The sequence below is a fragment of the Equus quagga genome, chromosome 20, assembly GCF_021613505.1.
Source record: "Equus quagga isolate Etosha38 chromosome 20, UCLA_HA_Equagga_1.0, whole genome shotgun sequence".
In the NCBI taxonomy this organism is placed as follows: domain Eukaryota; kingdom Metazoa; phylum Chordata; class Mammalia; order Perissodactyla; family Equidae; genus Equus; species Equus quagga.
This window is the reverse complement of record NC_060286.1, coordinates 5,268,505-5,286,595: the sequence shown is the minus strand read 5'-3', so window position 1 is coordinate 5,286,595 and position 18,091 is coordinate 5,268,505. Positions and strand designations below refer to the sequence as shown.

The following is an 18,091-nucleotide window of genomic DNA, read 5'->3' as shown; positions in this document are numbered from 1 at the left end:
GCAAAAACATGAATCTCACAAACATCATATTGCGCAAAAGAAGCCAAAAAGGAATGGCTACATACTATATGATTCCACATACATGAACTTCAAGAACAAGCAAAACTAACTGATGGTGATGGAAGTCACAACGGTGGTCACCGCTGGACGAGGAGGGGTGTGTTTTGACCGGGAAGGGGCCACAAAAGAACCTTCTGAGGTGCTAGGACGTGTTCTATTTCTGTCTGGGAGGTAGTTCCACAGGGATGTAGACACATAAGTGAACATTCCCTGAGCTCTCCCTGATCAGTACTTTCTGTATAAATACATTCGCAAAAGTAAAAACCGCACACAGGAGAATGCCCAGGTCAGATCTTAGTCAACCCTGATTTAATGCTGTTTGGAGATGGCTTTTATCTTAAAAATGACAAAGGCATTGCTCGTGCAGGATACACTGTTGCCACTGAACACACAGCTGCCAAAGCTGCTCACTGCCTGATGCTCAGCCTGCCCAAAAGGACACACAAACCACTCTCGCTCGGTCTTGCACCCTGGCAAAAGGAGAAGGAGTAAAAATTAAACAGAGTAGATATGAATTTGGAATTGTTCATAACTTTGGGATGCGATGGAAACAGAGGGGATTTTGATTTCTTAGGGTGCCCTGATCAAAAATGGTGAAGACATTAATGCTTTACTAAAAGTGATTCAATATTCAAGAATACACATCAGTTAAGGTAAACACTCAGAGACAATACAGTAACCCAGAAACCAATGAATGTCCTTGCTAATTCACATGCCAAAGAAGCAACTTTTATTACCCTACTACGAGTTCCACCAAAATGACATCTAACCCCACTGAACTTGGAAGGAAAACTGGCTCAATTTACACTGGCTAGAACTGGCTCATCACAATCAATCCAACCTTCTGAAAAAGAGGACTGGCAGTTTCAGAGACATTTTCTCCATGTAGATGGACTCTGACAATCTCCCGACAGCTGTTCAGGAGTACCACGATCCATCCAGCGGATGGAAATTAAATTGCCCTATGATTTTTCAGCAGACAAATCATTTATTTATTCAGTAGATAAATAATGGAAAAAATTCTCAAAATGTGATCAGCAAGTGGTAGAATCCTCTCTTACCTACCCTAACATAACCCAGGTCAGCCTGAGAAGGAAGACAGGACACAGAAACTCCTTCTCAAGGCCCTTTGACATTCACATTCACAAATGGCTTTTCTGCAACTACCCAGGTCTTTAGCCTATAAACACAGATCATCGATAGTCTTTTTAAGGATGTAAGATTAAACCCATTGCTTGACGAAAAGCTACAGAAAACATTGCTAGACTTTGTGTTCCCAACATGGGAATTCCTAGTATCCAATCCAGTGATTGTGGAACCCATTTCACTGGAACAGTCGAACAGGAACTCTGCAGGCTTTCTCTCCTAACACAAAAACTTTACAAGGAAACGTAGAAAGAACAAATGAGACACTGAAGTTGAAGCTGTCCCAGCCAGCAGCTGGCAAGCTACAGCCCATGGGACGAACCTGGCCTGCAGACTGTTTTCATATGGTCAATGAGCTAAAAAATGTTTCTTACATTTTTTAAAAGTTTGCAAAAAAAAAAAAAGAGAGAAGAAGAAGAATATGGTATCTGTGACAGAGACCCTATGTGGCCTGCAAAACCTATGTAACATTTACTATTTGGCCCTTCACAGAGAAAATTTGCTGGCCCTACTTCTAAACTATCAAAAATCCTTAATCTGCCTTAGCCTAATGTTTTGTCACTAGTGTTAAGGGCCACACAATCACCTCCTCAGAGCTCATACAGATTTTCTCTCTAGGATGTCATTACAGGATGTCCTATGTGATTGAGAATAACTCCACCAATCACTGTATTTTGTTGCAGGCAGATCTAGTTAAAAGCTATCAGAAGCTAATCTAGTGTACTACCAGATGCCCAACATGTACAAGCCACCTTTCCAAAGGAGACGTCATCCAAACCTTTATATGACTTCTAACTCAGGGACCAGCTTCATTAGAAAAGATACCAGCGTGTGTTAAATTGCAAAATGGCCACAAATTCTTCCCATCTCACATGCGTGCTCCTTTGCATGTGACTGTATATCCTTCCAGCAAGATGAAGTCTATTTCTCTACTCTTTGAGTCCGGGCTTGACCTGTGATTTGCCTTGGCCAACAAGGCATTAGCAACATGACATAAGCAGAGGCTTGACAACTGCTTGCCCATTGGAGCTTGCCCTCTCTTGCTGCTCTTAGGCAACTTCAACCAACATCATGTGAATGAGCTTGGGCTAGCCTGCTAGATGATGAGACACATAGCCCAGTTACTGCCATTGCCTGCCAACAGGCAGCAGACCAGATATGTGAATGAGGCCATCAACTACCAATTGACTGTAAATGCACATCTAAGGCCAGAGAACATCATAGAGGGCAGAACAAAGCTGTGCTAGCCCAGCCAAACTACTCATCCAGAGAATCATGAATAAATAAATGGTCGTTCTAAGCCACCTGGTTTTGGGGTGGTTTGTTTTGCAGAAAATTCTGAGTGATACAGATACAAAAATGCTTTAGAACATTATTGAAAGGAGCCAATTCAGGTCCTCTTGATAACAGCTATAACAGTTCACTCATGGTTTAATACGTCACAATGAAAATGAACTTCTAACTCAGACCAATGGGCTTCCACTCCCAGAAGTGACTCCCAGTTGAGGTTAAATAAAGAAGCTTCTAGAAGTAAATGGCTTCAAGGCACAGCTTATCAGAGAACTTCAGATCAAGCAGACAACTTCAGAAGTGCAAATTCCACCCAAGACAATGAAACAAAAACAGAACTTTTGTTTGTTTGTTTTAGGGAGATTGTCCCTGCGCTAACATCTGTGCCAATCTTCCTCTGTGTGTGGGACACCGCCACAGCATGGCTTGATGAGTGCAGTATAGGTCCACACCTGGGATCCCAACCCACGCACCTCAGGCCACTGAAGCAGAGTGTGGGAACTTAACTACTATGCCACTAGGAAAGCCCCCCAGAACTTTTTGTTATGCTCAAACTGACTGACTTCTTTGTACGATTGTTAATGTTCCATTTTCTATGACTCTACTTTTCTTCATTTTTTCCCTCCCTTTACTGAAACAAAACCCATTTCCTCTGCCTTGTTTCTAAGAATGAGTCAGATGATGGCCTCATCTTCTAACCTGACCTCTTGCTGGACCTGTTACCCATTTCTAACTCCAGGGGTCACTCAAGTCATGGGAATACCTCTGCTTAAAGCTAGAAACAGCTTCATCCAGGACATGCTCTGAACATCTCTATACTTTCGAACATGCATCAAATATCTTAGACCCAGACACTCAGGCTGGTTGGTATATTACACAGAATTACATGCAGCCAACATTTTATCTAGAGAGAAAAATCAACCCAATCGTATTTTTAAATAATCCAAGGTGTCTATGGTACTTTCATAATCCATGCAACTACTGAGGAATATGACCAAAGGGAATATAAATACTTACCAAGCTTACCAAGAAATCCCATACAACTATCCTGATGGTAGAAATAGTCCTTTATTACAATTTAATACTTACTCCTAATGTAACACCTTGTGAAGATTAAAAAGGAAAAATGTCTGTTCAGAAAAAGCAAGTTACAAAATGTCAACTGAAATAGTTATCACTGTTTGTCATAATAATTCAGGGAAAAAGACCCACACTTTCAACTCTTTACATACAGATCGTGTCAACAGTGCAGCACCTGAGCTGCTCTTTCTCTGTGACCTCTGTGTCCACCAAGAACTATCCCTGGGGAGTACTTATGTGGTGACGGTCAAGAAATGACGTACAAGTGAAATGTCACATTGATGTAAACTATTATGAACTCAATTAAAAAAAAAAACTATCCCTAGGGCTCCCACCAGGTCCTTTGAAGATTTTAAATCCTGTGCAGTATCACCATCTGGGTCTCTTCAGAGGCCTGATAGGAGAGACCTCCCAGGAGAAGTTAGAAGGGTCTATTGATTTTCTTGAGGGTTAAGGGTCCCTGAATTTAAGAGACATATCAGTAACTTATCCCTCATTATGGCTGAAATTATAAATGAGACCATTCACAATGTACAGACTCAGCAAAAGAGCTTTGATTTGCTTGCTTTCTTGGTAATTATTAGACCGTCACATGGCTTTACAATATTTATTGGCCTCACAAGGGGACATCTGCATTTGGCTAATATTTCCTATTGTTTCTAGGTAAGCACTTTAGTGCAAGAGGAAAAAATGTCTTTAAAAAATAGACATAGGCCGATTACTCTCCGAGGTTTGACAATCTGAGACTTGGAATTCTCCCGGCATGGGTCAAATAAAAAAAAAAAAACTGGGTTCCTGAAGTTTTCTAAACTATAATGATGGAATTTCTATAAGAATTCTGTTTCTTTTTCTCCAATGCATCTTTAAGAGAGTCTTTAAAACTACTGTGCAACTGATGTTTGATGACCAAATGATGATCTATACTAGGAAGAGACTGAATTCCTCGTGGTCAACCTTTGTTCTTGGGGAGGCAGAGGACCAAAGCGGGGAGAATCCAGAGCACACTAGATGCCCAACACCCTTCATAGGTAACTTCCGTCACATAGATACACGTATGGGTGCGTGGCAGAAAAGAGGACTTCAGTGGGCTGCTTCTCAGTAACATCACAGAAGTACTACAGATTCTACCCTCCCTTACTGTTCAACCTACTCATCTATAAGGAAATGATAGCATCAGGGCATTTTTTTAAAGATGTTTTTAAAAATGGGTTTTAAAAAATGTTTTTTTTTTTAATTTTTAAAAAATGTTTTAACTGTAGGGGCTGGCCCCGTGGCCGAGTGGTTAAGTTTGCGCGCTCCGTTGCAGGCGGCCCAGTGTTTCGTCAGTTTGAATCCTGGGCACGGACGTGGCACTGCTCATCAAACCACGCTGAGGCAGTGTATAAAATCTTTAAAAAAAAAGTTTCAATTGTAGAATTATTCTTGGATTGGGGGTGGTAATCTACCATGAACTAAGAAATGCTATTTTATTTATTTTATTAAAAAAGTTTATGTTTTTAATAGAAAAACTATAAAACCGATGTAAACATGTTTAGCATTTAAAAAGAAAAATTATTACGAGACCAGAAATATGCATGTGATAAGAAATGTACTAATGGAATCATCTTCTGAAAATAAAAACACTCAAGATCCTATTAATGTGCACAAAAAAGCAAATTTATTTTAGGATCTATACCAAAGGAACATTTTAAATGCCTGTTACCCTGGGTGAAGTCATGTAAGCCCAGCACACTGACAACCTTGATCTTGATAGGGTCTACGTCTTAGTAGCATGTCTTGTAAATAGTTCATTCCAGAAATGGCAAATTATAAAATTAAATACAAAATGAAATTAGAAAAGGCAGGTTTTTTACAGTTAGGGGGCAAAAACTACCAACAGCTTTAATAAAAGATGCTTTCACTAAAATTAAGAAACATCTTTCCCAAACAGAAAAAGCTCTGAAAACTAGAAACCAAGGGGGATAATGTTTAAAATGAAGCAGCACTTAGAAACACTTCCCCAGCTTTCACCCCATCCAGAGACTTGTAGGAACATCAAAAACAAATTATGATCCACAGAACAGCATTTTTCTTCTACTTGTTTAATGGGAATGATTACAAGCAGATCCGTCCAAAAGGCCACAGCATAGAAAAACAGGTTCTAAAGTGAGACCTAGAGCATGTCAGTAAGCAAACCCCTGAGAGGAGCTTGAGGCGCTGGGACAGAAGAGGAACACGTGTGGAAGCCGAGACTTCTCCAAGTTTCCAAGGTGCTGCAGCTTCTAACTTCGATGAGAAGAGAGCCTCAGACTTTCCCTAAGTCCCCTGGGCAATGGGCCTGGCTAGAAGGTTAAGGAATTCTAAATTGCTCTTCAGTAATTCTCAACCTTGAGTGCAAATTAAAATCACCTGGGAGGGTCTTTGTACCTTTTTTAATACCCACGCCTGGGCCCCATCCCAGATCAATTAACTGAGAATCCCCGGGTATGGAAGCCAGGCATTGTCAAAGCTCCCGGAGGTTCTCATGTGCAGCCAGCGCTGAGGCTCACTAAGTGACCTAGAAAAACACTGAGAAAAGTCAAGGTTGACTATAGTTACTGTGTGTTTGAACTCTGGTTGTGACAGAAAAAATTCTTCAGGGAGATAACTTTTTTGCTAATGCTAGGCTGCCCTGCTTCTCATGTGCTCCCCTTCTGGTTAAGAGGCTTAAATCCTTCAAGATAATGACACGCACCATTTCTAGAGCACTTATCTGGTGCCAGGCACTGTGCTGGGCACCATTCCCAACATTATCGATAATCCCCATTATCCTGCAAACCAAGTACTAAACCCATGTACCCAGGCAGCCCCTATCGCAGAGCAAGTAGAAGAAATAGAACATACCTGAGTCTGATTACAAAGCCATGTTTTTATTTTAATTTTATGTAGTTATGCCTTGAAAAGTAATCAGTCACATGTTTCACAGGTTTATAAAGTATAAAGGTTTATAAGATATATAAAAAATTAACCTCACTCATAATTTTTTCCTGTCACAACTGTCATTCAAGTACACAGGAGCTACGGTCAACCTCAATTCCCATCACTCAGCCTCTCTCACTGCCCCTCAGGCCCCCTCCCTGGAGACAAAGTTAGTGTTTCTTGTTTATCCTTCCAAAGAGATTTAACGTGTCCATAAGCAAATACATGTACGTAAGCATAAGGGTGTAGACACCATATATTTGGATTTCCCTCCACCCTATATTAAACAATGGTGGCATAATTCACACACTATTTTGCACAAAGCTCCTTTTACTTTAACAATGCAGTTCAGAGATAATTCCATATCGAGACACAAACATCTTCAAATTCCTTCTATACCACATAGCATTCCACTGTACAGATACACCAGCACTTTTTTAATCAGTCCTTTACCAACAGGCATTAGATTGTTTCCAATTATTTCCTGTTATAAAAAATTTGGAATGAATAACCTTGAGCAACATATTTCATAACTATGTACAGGTAACTGTATCTGTAGAATAAATTCTTAGACATCAAAGGTCATGCCCTTTCCACTATTCCATGCTGCCTCAGGATTCTAAGAAATAACCCACAGCCAGACTCATGATGATTGACATTTAAATTATTTTATTTAAAAATTTTACCTAAATACCCAAATTATGCTTTTCATTTTAATAAAAACTTAGTAATCATTTTTCAGAATACGCTCAAAGATCAAAATAGTCTGAGAGATGGTTTTATGCCAGAGAAAAATGACCTCAAAACCAGTGGCACGAATATTTTCCTGGTTCTTGCTTCCCATTCAGAAGGCATCTGCTCCTGAGGACTCTGTGTCCCCCTGGATGGTGCTGGCGCTCTGAGACCGAGAGCACTCCTCCAGGGTCACTGAGGGCAGCGTCACGGACATCCTGGCGGGTGACGCCTGAGAAGTGAAGAGTGGCACGGCTTTACCACCTGAAAAAAGGAGAAACGCATTCAGGTAAAACAGAGGGTCCTGAGTATTTACACGCTTTTGACCTTCCTAAGTAACACAAGGGATCAGAATAAGCACTGCGTACAAGGCAATTTCTTTTCTCAAGGTGCTCAGAACTTGTCACAGAGATAAAACACATCCTTCCTGCTTTCCACTCCCACCCACAGACAATTAAAGACAACAGTTAAAAAGGATATGCTATGATCTGAATGTCTCTGTGCCCCCCAAATCCATATATTGAAACCCTAATGCCTGGTGCGATGGTCCTAGGAGAGGTGTCCTTTGGAGAGTGCTGGGGTCATGAGGGTGGAGCCCTCCTGAATGGGGTTGGTGCCCTGAGAAAAGAGGCCCCAGAGAGCTTGACAGCCCCTTCACCATGTGAAGACACAGTGAGAAGGTGCTGGCTATGAACCAGGAAGATGCGCCTTAACCTTGGACTTTCAGCCTCCAGAACTGTGAGAAATAAATTTCTGCTGTTTATAAGCCACCCAGCCTGTAGTATTTTGTTATAGCAGCCTGAATGGACTAAGAGAATAACAAGTGCCAAAAGTTGTATGGTATGACATGATAAATGCTAGGTAAGTCTGAGTAGAGGAGGGAGTCTGGGATGAAAACTTCATTAATGTGTTAAAAAACCCAGGGTTGACTATATATGGCTCTCTACCTGCCGATACTCTAATTCACTCCTCTAACTTTAAAGCACATTGCCTAAGAATATAAAGAACACTAACTTGGTATTATATAAGACCACAAAAATCCTCATTTCAAATTCTATGTTTTACCATATACACATAAGAATAATAAGCATCTTAAAAACAAATTATCTCAATCTTAAAGACATCTCCGAGTCAAGAATCACAGTATTTTTCTAAAATTCCTTTATATTTTTAACAGTTTCCACATTAATACAGTGCAATTTTCCATTAAATTTTTATAGAGACCACAGTAAAGGTAGACAGTTCCGGAGCTTTCGATGATGACTCAATCACAGCTGTCCCAGATGATCAGAATATTTGTAAAAGGCAAATTCCTTTCATATTAGGAAGTCTAACAGACTAATATTATACCATTCCTTTTTGTTACTTGTATCAATTCCTTTTTTAATAAAAGAGGGAAGGGAAATAAGCTTCGGCATCATTTTAGCAACATCACAATCTGCAATACCACAGTATAATCCTTTAAGAAGAAAGTAATTCTTTTTTTTTTTCCCTTTTTCTCCCCAAAGCCCCCCAGTACATAGTTGTGTATTTTTAGTTGTGGGTCCTTCTAGTTGTGCTATGTGGGACGCCGCCTCAGCATGGCTTGACGGTCGAAACCCTGGGCCACCAAAGTAGAGCACGCGAACTTAACCACTCAGCCACAGGGCCGGCCCCGAAAGTAATTCTTACGTCAACTTAAATAGAATAAATATTTTAAATAGGAAAAGACTTTTTGAAATTTAGCTCTGTCAGGATATGTTAAAAACTAAAATTAAGAAACAATAAGAACTGCCTTAGGAAAAATCTTTATAAGACATAAGCATTATTTAAATATTCCCACATTTTACAAAGCCATGATGCCAAGTACACAAAATAACCAAGAGAAGCATCCAAGATCAGAGCTGACCCTGCCAGTCAAAACTGACACAGGGTATTAACTAAGGCTGAGAGCAAAATTAATTTTCAACCGATAAAATCAATTCAGTGTTCCCTTCCCTCGAATATTAAGAAAAAGTCCATTCCTTGAGTTACCCACATATTGTCAAAAACCAGGCTGATAGCAGACATTATTCTTTTTTCAGCTAATTTCACAAAACTGCTTCCCTATGTATCTTCATTTTCTACTATGTGCATTAAATTATTGATCAAACTGCTCAATGACATAATAAGACCTATAACTTTCTTTTCAGATCTTGAAGAAGTTTCCACGTCTCAAGAAATATAGTAAATTCAATTATTGTAAAGTTATGCTATTTCTTGTAGTTACTGTCTTATATTTATACAGCAATTAAAATTTTGCAAAGATCCTTCCCCCATCATCTTAATCTCATCCTAACAGTAATTCTGGGAGACAAACAAGGTAACTGAGACGCAGAATCATTAAAGTGGGCTTTTTCCAGAAGCGTATGCTCACTAACTAAACACCTATACGAGGCTGCTGCACATATGGAGCTAAGATGGTGCCAAGAGGACATACGGATAAAAGAAAATAGTCCTCATCTTCAAGAAACTCAAAACCTACATAAACATGTACAGGAATATTTAGTTTAAATGAGGTGGAAGTAGCGGTTGAGATGGGACTTAAAAGATGTGAAAGGGAATGAAGAGAACAACAAAATAAAGCCAAGATAAAGTTTGTATGTTAGGGACTCTGAGTATTCTGATCTCAAAGGATTGGTTGGATAAGAGGAACAATGAGAGAGACAAGGCCCTAAGGAAGGTCAGGGTCAAGTTCTGTAAACAATGATGAGTCACAAAACATTCTGAACAGAGGAGTAATATGAGCAAATGTATTTTAGAAAAAAGAGTTGTAATAGCTGTGTGGGAAATAAGGAGAGAGGCGGGGGAGCTATGGGAACGGTCCATGCGAGAACTGATGATGCGTGGCACACGAAATAGATTGCAGATATTTTGGAGGAAGACTCAGTCTTCTAAAGAACTGAGTATGGCTCTGAAATGACAGGTTTAGTTGACTGAGTGGGCATTAACAGAACACAAACAAGCTTGAGGCTGCGGTGGTGCAGCAAGCTGGGGAGATGCTGGGAGTAGCTATGTATCTGATGAATGCAAATGCCTGCCAGATGTGTGAATGCGCTTTTCCAGCAGGTAACGAGGGTCAAAGATGTCAAAGACGGCGAGGCAGTTTTCCAGATACAGAATTAGCGGTCATCTACACAGCTACAATGATGAGAGCAGTAAGAACAGTGATCACCTGGGGAGAGAAAATAGCCTGAGAAGGCAAATAATGACAAAGAAAGGTGAGGGGAAGGATAATAAATGGTGAATAAAGAGAAAATAAAGGAAAACAAAGGGAAGTGCCAGAAAGATAAGTAGGAAGAGACCCAAGAGTGAAGAGTCACACAAGGTAAGGATGGCTTTCAAGAAAGAAGAGTCTAGTATGATTCATCCAATTGATAGTTGGTAGAGCTGAGACGACTATGCACTGCTCTTTGCTCTATACCAAATACCTTAAATATCCACAATACAAAACTATTGCTTTTAAAGGTGGTTGAGAGAAATTCCATTTAAGTAGTGGTATGTAATGGTAGGGGCAGCTAAGGAGAGAGGCAGTGATGAAGTTTCAAGCTCAGGTCCCTTTACGATAGGTCAAGTCTAGGGTCCAAATGAGGTCTATTGTCCAGACACTTGGGAATGGTCCACCCAGACTGTTGGTGTGAGGCTTCTGTGTGGGAAGAAGTAAAGAGCAGGACGGGAGCCTGGGGGGAATAACAGCATGGACTCTGGAATAGGGCAGAGCTGGGCTCATCCATCTATTCACCCAACAAATATCAACTGAGCACCTATTCTGTGCCAGGCACTGTTCTAAACTCTGGAGATTTCAGCAGAGAAGAAAACAAAGGCTCTGATCTCACTAACATCACATTCAGCGGGTGTAGGGGGTAAAGGACAAACAAGCAAGGAAATAAAGATATAATATGTCAGGAGGTGATAAGAGCTATGACGAAAAAGAGGTAAGGGGTAAGAGGGATAGTGAGTGAGTGATAAGACATTTCGGGGAAAGTTATGCAACTTCTCTAAATCCTAGTTTCCTCATCTATAAAATAAAGATAAGAGAACCTATCTCAGAGGGTTTTGTGAGGATTAAAGGAGGTAGTGCATATCAAGTGTTTTGTATAGTGCTGGCACGTAGAAAGCACTCAAAACAGGTTAGCTCTTACTTTATGTCACTGGAAAGGCATTATCCCAAGAGGCAATGGCCCTCAGGGTGGGCTGCCAAAGGCAATCGACTTCAGAGAGGGGGACAAGAATGTTTCACTGAAACGCACTCAGGAAAAAACCCACAGCTCTAGAAGGCCTCCAAATCATGCTACTTTTAACTCTAGTAATTGTGTTTTAGTCAAGGAGTTATGTCAATAAGACGCACCATCTTATCTAAAGGTGTTTGTTAACGTACATTTTGGGGAGACTTTTTGAAGTGTTCATTTACACAAGTTAAACAGTCAGTGTCGGAACCTGACGAAAGAACTTTTCAGACTAGGAACATTAAGAACAGCATCACTTTGAGTACTGCTAACAGGCAAAGAAAGCAACATTCATACCATAGCCCTCACAGACCTTAATTTCTTTTTAAAGAAAAGATATATCTTAATAAATCATCATTAAAGGAAACATAAATTTCCTATCTCTATTAAATGCAGTTTGACACTTTTCAAGTTTGACTTTTTTAATTTCCACAATCATGTCATTACTCTACAATGTAACTGTTTCAACAGCTGTTTTCAGGTTTATTTAAAAAAAGAGATTCTTCCTTGATTCCACGGGTTTGCAGTGCATCATCTAACCAGGCATGGGTTTAAGCTGGGGTGCCATCAAGTGAGACCACACATTTGAAGGTTCTGAAGACATATTCGAATGTATTTTTTAGACATTTGAAATTCAAATTTTTTTGCTTTAAAAATATTAAAATCCATAAAGAAATTTTGTTTTCTGTTCTTTGATGTTGGATTTATGACTAAAGAAGAGAAAAGCTAAAAATTTATTCTAAGTAATAATATAGGATTTTCAATATCCATTTAAGATTTTGCCTGTATATTGTATGTATATTTTCCAAAATATACATAACTAAAAGCTTTTCAGGGTTAGATAATCCATTCCATCAGTAGGTTTAGATTCTGACTCTAATCCTCAAACACTTGGTAACCCATTTTTATATCTCTGTTATTCGCAAACTGAGAGGAAGCCAAACAAAGCATTCTCTTCTAAAACAACATGAGACAGGCAGAGAAAAGAAGAAAGCTTCCTTGGTAGCTTCACAGAAGAGTACAGCATCTCAGACTCCTCATTCAAGGTAAGTAACTGCACTTGGCCCAGGCCATACAGACAGATTTGTGGTATTCTCCTATGAGATGATGAATAGATAGTAGAATAACTTTAAATTGCCTGAATTTTGTTTTTTCTACATGCAGATCAAGATTGGTTTCTTTCTTTCTTTTTTTTTTTTTGTTGAGGAAGATTCACCTGAGCTAACATCTGCTGTCAATCTTCCTATTTTTGTATGTGAGCTGCCACCACAGCATGGCCACTGACAGAACGAGTGGTGCAGGCCCACGGCCAGGAAGCAAACCTGGGCTGCTGAAGTGGAGAGCACCAAACTTAACCTACTAGGCCACTGGGGCTGGCCCAAGATTGGTTTCTTATCAACTGCACATTTAAAACAAAATTAAAAGGAAACAAATGTAAAAGTCTTTAATCCCAGTATATGAAGGCTCTTATCCAGAGTCCCTGGATGTGTGACCTAGAGATCTGTGAATATCCTGAAAGGTTATGCAAACTATTTTCATATAAGTATAGTTTGGGAGGGAGACAGGCAATCATAGCTCTCAGTGCCTTAAAGGAGACTGTGGCCCCCCCCAATTTTTTTTTTTTTTTTGAGGAAGATTAGCCCTGAGCTAACTACTGCCAGTCCTCCTCCCTTTGCTGACGAAGCCCGGCCCCAAGCCAGCATCCACGCCCATCCTCCTCCACCCTATATGTGGGACGTCTACCACAGCATGGCCCGCCAAGTGGTGCCATGTCTGCACCCGGGATCTGAACCGGCGAACCCCAGGCCGCCAAGAAGCAGAATGTGTGAACTTAACCACTGCACCACCGGGCCGGCCCCTGTGGCCCCCAAATATTTAAGAATTACTGATTTAAAGGATCTCCCAGCCCCAGGTGCAAGCGAATCCCATTCTCTGAGCTGTTCTTCCAGCAGGGGAGGTGGAATACAGGAGGAGCTCCTCTCCTGTGAACTGCGGATGCCTTATTTTCCGAAGGCAACTATACCATAGTGTTTACCAAACTGCACTGTAATTATCTGTTATGTGCCTGTCACTTCCACTGGACAATATGTTCCTTAAAAGCATGGACTGGGACGTACAGCCTGTCTCCTGCGTGACTAGCACAGTAGGTACACAAAAAGTATCTGTGACCTTATCAGCTTGTATTATCGTTATTTGCTTGTGGGTCTGTTGCTCCTTGTCAATATGTGCTCCACAAGAACAGCAACTTTGTCTTACTTACTCTGTGTTCTACAAAGTTGTAGCATAATACTAGGCACACAGCAGACCTTGAAATAACTGCTGAACCAAACGCCTCTGTCTGTCTGTGGGTCCTCATGGCCAACAGCTTGCTTAGATTCACGATGACCAGATCCTTGTCTTTAAAATCAGCCCTAAGTTCCAGCGAAGCAGTTGCTTCCCAGCTGTCTATGAAAACGTTGCAGTGTTTCAGCTGTGTTTCATTGAGTTCTTGAAGCACTTTCCCGTCCACCCTGGGCCCATCTATTCTTGCTTTAATTCCTTGTTGCAGCAGCTGCGAAACTCTCCTGCTGTACTCAATTCTCACATTCTTAACCCAGCCCTGCAGATTTTGCAACATCACAGCTTCAGTGCTTGGGAAGAAATGCTACAAGTCTTGATGAAGAAGGTGCCTGGTCAGCTGACGTTAAGTGTAGTATGTAATAGTTTATTCCCCTCGGTCTCCCAGAATTCGTCACTGTTAAACACTTCTTTCCTTACCTTCCTATTTAAAAGGGCGACTTAAAATGTTACTAGTCTCATCCCAAAATATGCTCTGGACATAGAAATCCTATGACATTTTTCAAGTTTACTATTGCTTCTGTTTTTTGAGTTGACAAATGCTTATTTTAAAATTTATAATTTAAGATAAAAATAAAAGCAGAAAGAATAAATGTCTCAGCACCTGTAAAAACAACTCCAATTCGTTTTCCTCTAAAAAGCAACAGTTAACGTGAAAGATCTGTTTCGTCTTACGCCAGGTTCCAGCTGCTTCACTTTGTTTAAAACTGACTTCAAAGTTTAAACACTGTCCTGTCCCAACAAATAACCTCCCCCAGATGGAATTATCTCGAGCTCTAGCCTCAGCGCTCTACATACCACACCTGCAGTCTTTTAATTCAACATTTTATAAACTTTTCAAAGGGAAATGATAGATTCTTTTCTGTCCCCTACCTTCTGGAGAGGTGAGTTCAGTGTGGGAAGGGACTTCTCTGTCTGGAATGAGTTTACAGATATTTTAGAAGAAAAGATTGGAATTACCATCTCTACTGCGCTGATTATTATGAGAGAAAGAAATCAGAAGGAAATGACAAAATCTGAATAGCTCTAAGTCCAACAACTTTTAAAGTCAGAATCTTACCTGTAAATACAGATGTGAGGTACAGATTGGGCTCAATTTGTGTCCGATCCATATCACCTGGTAAAGAAATTACAGTCAGAAAAATGTTTCCACAAGAAAATCAGCTGAGCATAGACACAATCATGACTCATTCCTATTCACTAAAAGGAGCACAAACCAAATGCACTCCCACAGTTACTCTCATAAAACCAGGTAAACAGAAGCCTGATCTAGTGGCCTTAAGGTAAAGAAGGAAGTTAAACAGCTGCATTTTAATGACTGTCAATAGAATAATACTTTACCTAATAGATTATTATCTTTATGCATCAAAGATTAGGGAAAGGGGAAGCAAAGGATCATGAGAGAACTTGAAATTTCTATTACACAAAAGAAACTCACGGGCCATTTCTTCCAAGGCTACAAGTGTTCAGATTCTCTTACTTAAGGATTTAATCACCGCAAAAATAAATTGAGAACTTCCCTTCTCCCGGGCCAGCCTGGGGCATACTCTACAATACAACCTCTGTGAAACAACCTATAACGTTGTCAGGGAGCACAGAGGAGCACTAACGTGCAAGCCAAGGCCAAATCTTAATAGTAAAATGAAACAGGCTGGGGACAAACTCTCTTTATGGCTAGAAAATTATGACGCAGAGAAAAGTTAAACCACCAAAGAGAGAAACCTGTGGTACGTATAGTTCTCAGGCCAACAAGATACCCACACGCCCCTGCTGACAACACGCTGTTAACGTGTGCTCTGAAATATAGTCAATCACTGTCAATAAACATTGCTTCAAACAAATTCTTAGGGCAGAAGGATTTGGAAAAAATTCAAATATGGTATAATCAGTATTTTCAGATTTCCTCTAAGATACAAATCAGTCATCTCCTAAGATTCCTTTATTTCACAAAAATTTCAGAGGGAACTAAAAGAAGATAATTAAATGAATGTGATTTTAAGTGTTACATATTTATTAAACCAAGCCATATATTCTCACTGGTGACAAACATTCATGTTAAACTACAGTAATTATACTGTAGGAAACATAAAAGTTAAATATGTTAAAAAATTACATGCAATACAGCTTTAAAAGAATAGTTTTAAAAGAAAATATAGTTTTACAAGGGTAAGATTGTGGGTGAATACAAGTTACTTACATACTGATAATCTGCAAATAAACCGAAATTGAACATCTGACTTTGATACCATCTTTTAAAAATCCTCCAATGCACTGGAAGCGCCCGCCATGCTGTTCCTGTTGAACGCTACGCGCGCTTCCCGCCCTGCCTCTAAGTTTCCGAGTTAGAGGCAGAGAGAAGTCACTGCTCGGCCCCCTGGCCTGTCAGAGCTGCCTTGCAGAACGTGCACGGTGCCTCAGTACCAACGGGAAACGGAGGCACCAGACCACCTCAGGGCCCTTCCACTGAAGAGCCATTTGCCTGCAAGCAGAATTGAGGGGCAGTCTTCTCTGAAGTGGGTGCCTCACAGCCCAGAATTCAGACTTACCTATTGTGTTACAGTAAGAAATAAGCCACATCATCCCCGTTCATACCAAACAAAACTGAGTGGAAACTAAGAAAAAAGAAAACCCACCCTAGGGCTAACTAGGGTTCAATAAAAAAAAGTTTTTTTAAAGTACTTTTTATGTTTCCAACATTATTACACTAAGTGTTGTGAAGACCACAAAGGAGAGTAAGACATTGTCTCAATCCTCTTTAACTGGAAAGACAAAACGTACACACAGCAGACTGACAGTAGAGAACAAATCTCCCAAAATAACCCTCCTGCCACCTCAAGATAAGGGATTTAAAGGCTAAGGACTAACCGAGCTCTCTGCCTTTTAATATTACAGCACTTCTGTCTGCTAATGTGCCATTTGCATAACTCGGAATTCTTCTATTCCTGGTAATTTTTCTTTTCCTCTTCTTGTTCAACTGCCTTCTTTTTTCTTCTCTTTAAGGTGCTATATATTAGACCTGGACGGCTTTGGAGAAAGGAGCTGTGAAACCTTCTCTCAACCAGTGAGTTTCAGCAGAGGCTTGGGGTGGGGAGAGGAGAAAGTTGGAATGACTTTGGGGACTTTTTCAAGTTGACAGGGGCTCCCTTCTCTTCTGACAGGGCCACACTCCAAAGAGGGTGCACGTGCACCCCAAAAGGGAGTTGCTGCTACAAAGAAACATTCTTCTAAATTCATAACAACCTAAATGTGAATTTTATACACTTCATTTTCTTTGCAATAAGCAAATGGAGCATGTTTTCTCTAATATCCAGATTTTTTGCTTGATAAAACTCTCAAAAACATCATCTTATTTCTGCTTTATTAAAAAACTGAATTTTAACTCAAAAAATGACAACTATTTTTCATTACTCCAAACCAAAGCATACTTTAGTCATCTCTTTATATCCAACAAAGCTACATTATTAATAAAAACTTCCAAGTTGAAACAACATACAAAATCTATTGTTTTTAAGATATGTCTTAATAAACTACATAGGCTGAAGTAAAATTCCTGTCATGCAGGATTTTCTTAAAGGACAAGAAAATAAATGGTTTCCCTCCATTATCCTTCATTTTCCGTAAGATGTCTAATTCAATTCTTTGTATATAGTTGATCAAGAAATATTCAACTGACCAATGCTTCTGAAACCTTTATGTCACACAGAAAGACTACCGTGATCATTTTTTAGAAAAAAGACCCAGCTTTTTCTATTCATTCTATACTGTGGTATATAAGATAAAAAAATTGTGAAGTAAATGACAAGCAGACATTCTATTACAGAGGCAGCCATAAGCTGGTGGCTCAGAGCACAGAGTTGGAAGCTAAGCTGCCTGAGGGCAGACCACAGTCCCACACAGGAGCTGTGAGGCCTGGAAACACCGCCACTTTGAGCTTCAATTTCCTCTTCTGCCTCATAGGTTTTTCATGATCACACTATACATGTAAATAACAGAGCAGTGCCTACAGAGTAGGCATCAATAAATGGTAGTTTTATTTTTATTTAGCCTGTGATTATTTTCTAACTTTTCCCAATTGAAAAAGAAATCGTTCTCGTTAGGCAATCTTTTCAAAATACTCTTTGACAGGAAGACTTTTTGTTTAAGAAAAAGAAAAAAAACCCGATCACATATTACAGCAGTAGAGCTACCAGGGATCTCGGAGATCATTTACCCGTATTAATAAGGAAATCGAGATTTGGAAAGGTTAACTGACAAAGAAATCGATG

At 39.9% G+C, this 18,091-nt stretch overlaps 1 protein-coding gene across 9 annotated transcripts in view; it reads right to left on the bottom strand.

Moving 5' to 3' along the window:
- Nucleotides 1–5,332: 5,332 nt before the first annotated feature.
- KIAA0586 (KIAA0586 ortholog) overlaps nt 5,333–18,091 on the bottom strand; it is a 116,152-nt gene continuing 103,393 nt past the window's right edge. For 5 of the 9 annotated variants that reach the window (XM_046647569.1, XM_046647570.1, XM_046647572.1 and 2 more), the window contains 2 exons: nt 14,887–14,943; nt 5,334–7,509 (listed from right to left, as the gene is read on the bottom strand). In XM_046647569.1, coding sequence (XP_046503525.1) covers nt 7,358–7,509; nt 14,887–14,943 — 209 coding nt within the window. In that variant the 3' untranslated portion in view covers nt 5,334–7,357. Of the gene's footprint in view, nt 7,510–14,886; nt 14,944–18,091 lie in introns of all 9 variants that reach the window. The other 4 variants (XM_046647565.1, XM_046647563.1, XM_046647564.1 and 1 more) reach the window with 1 other exon arrangement.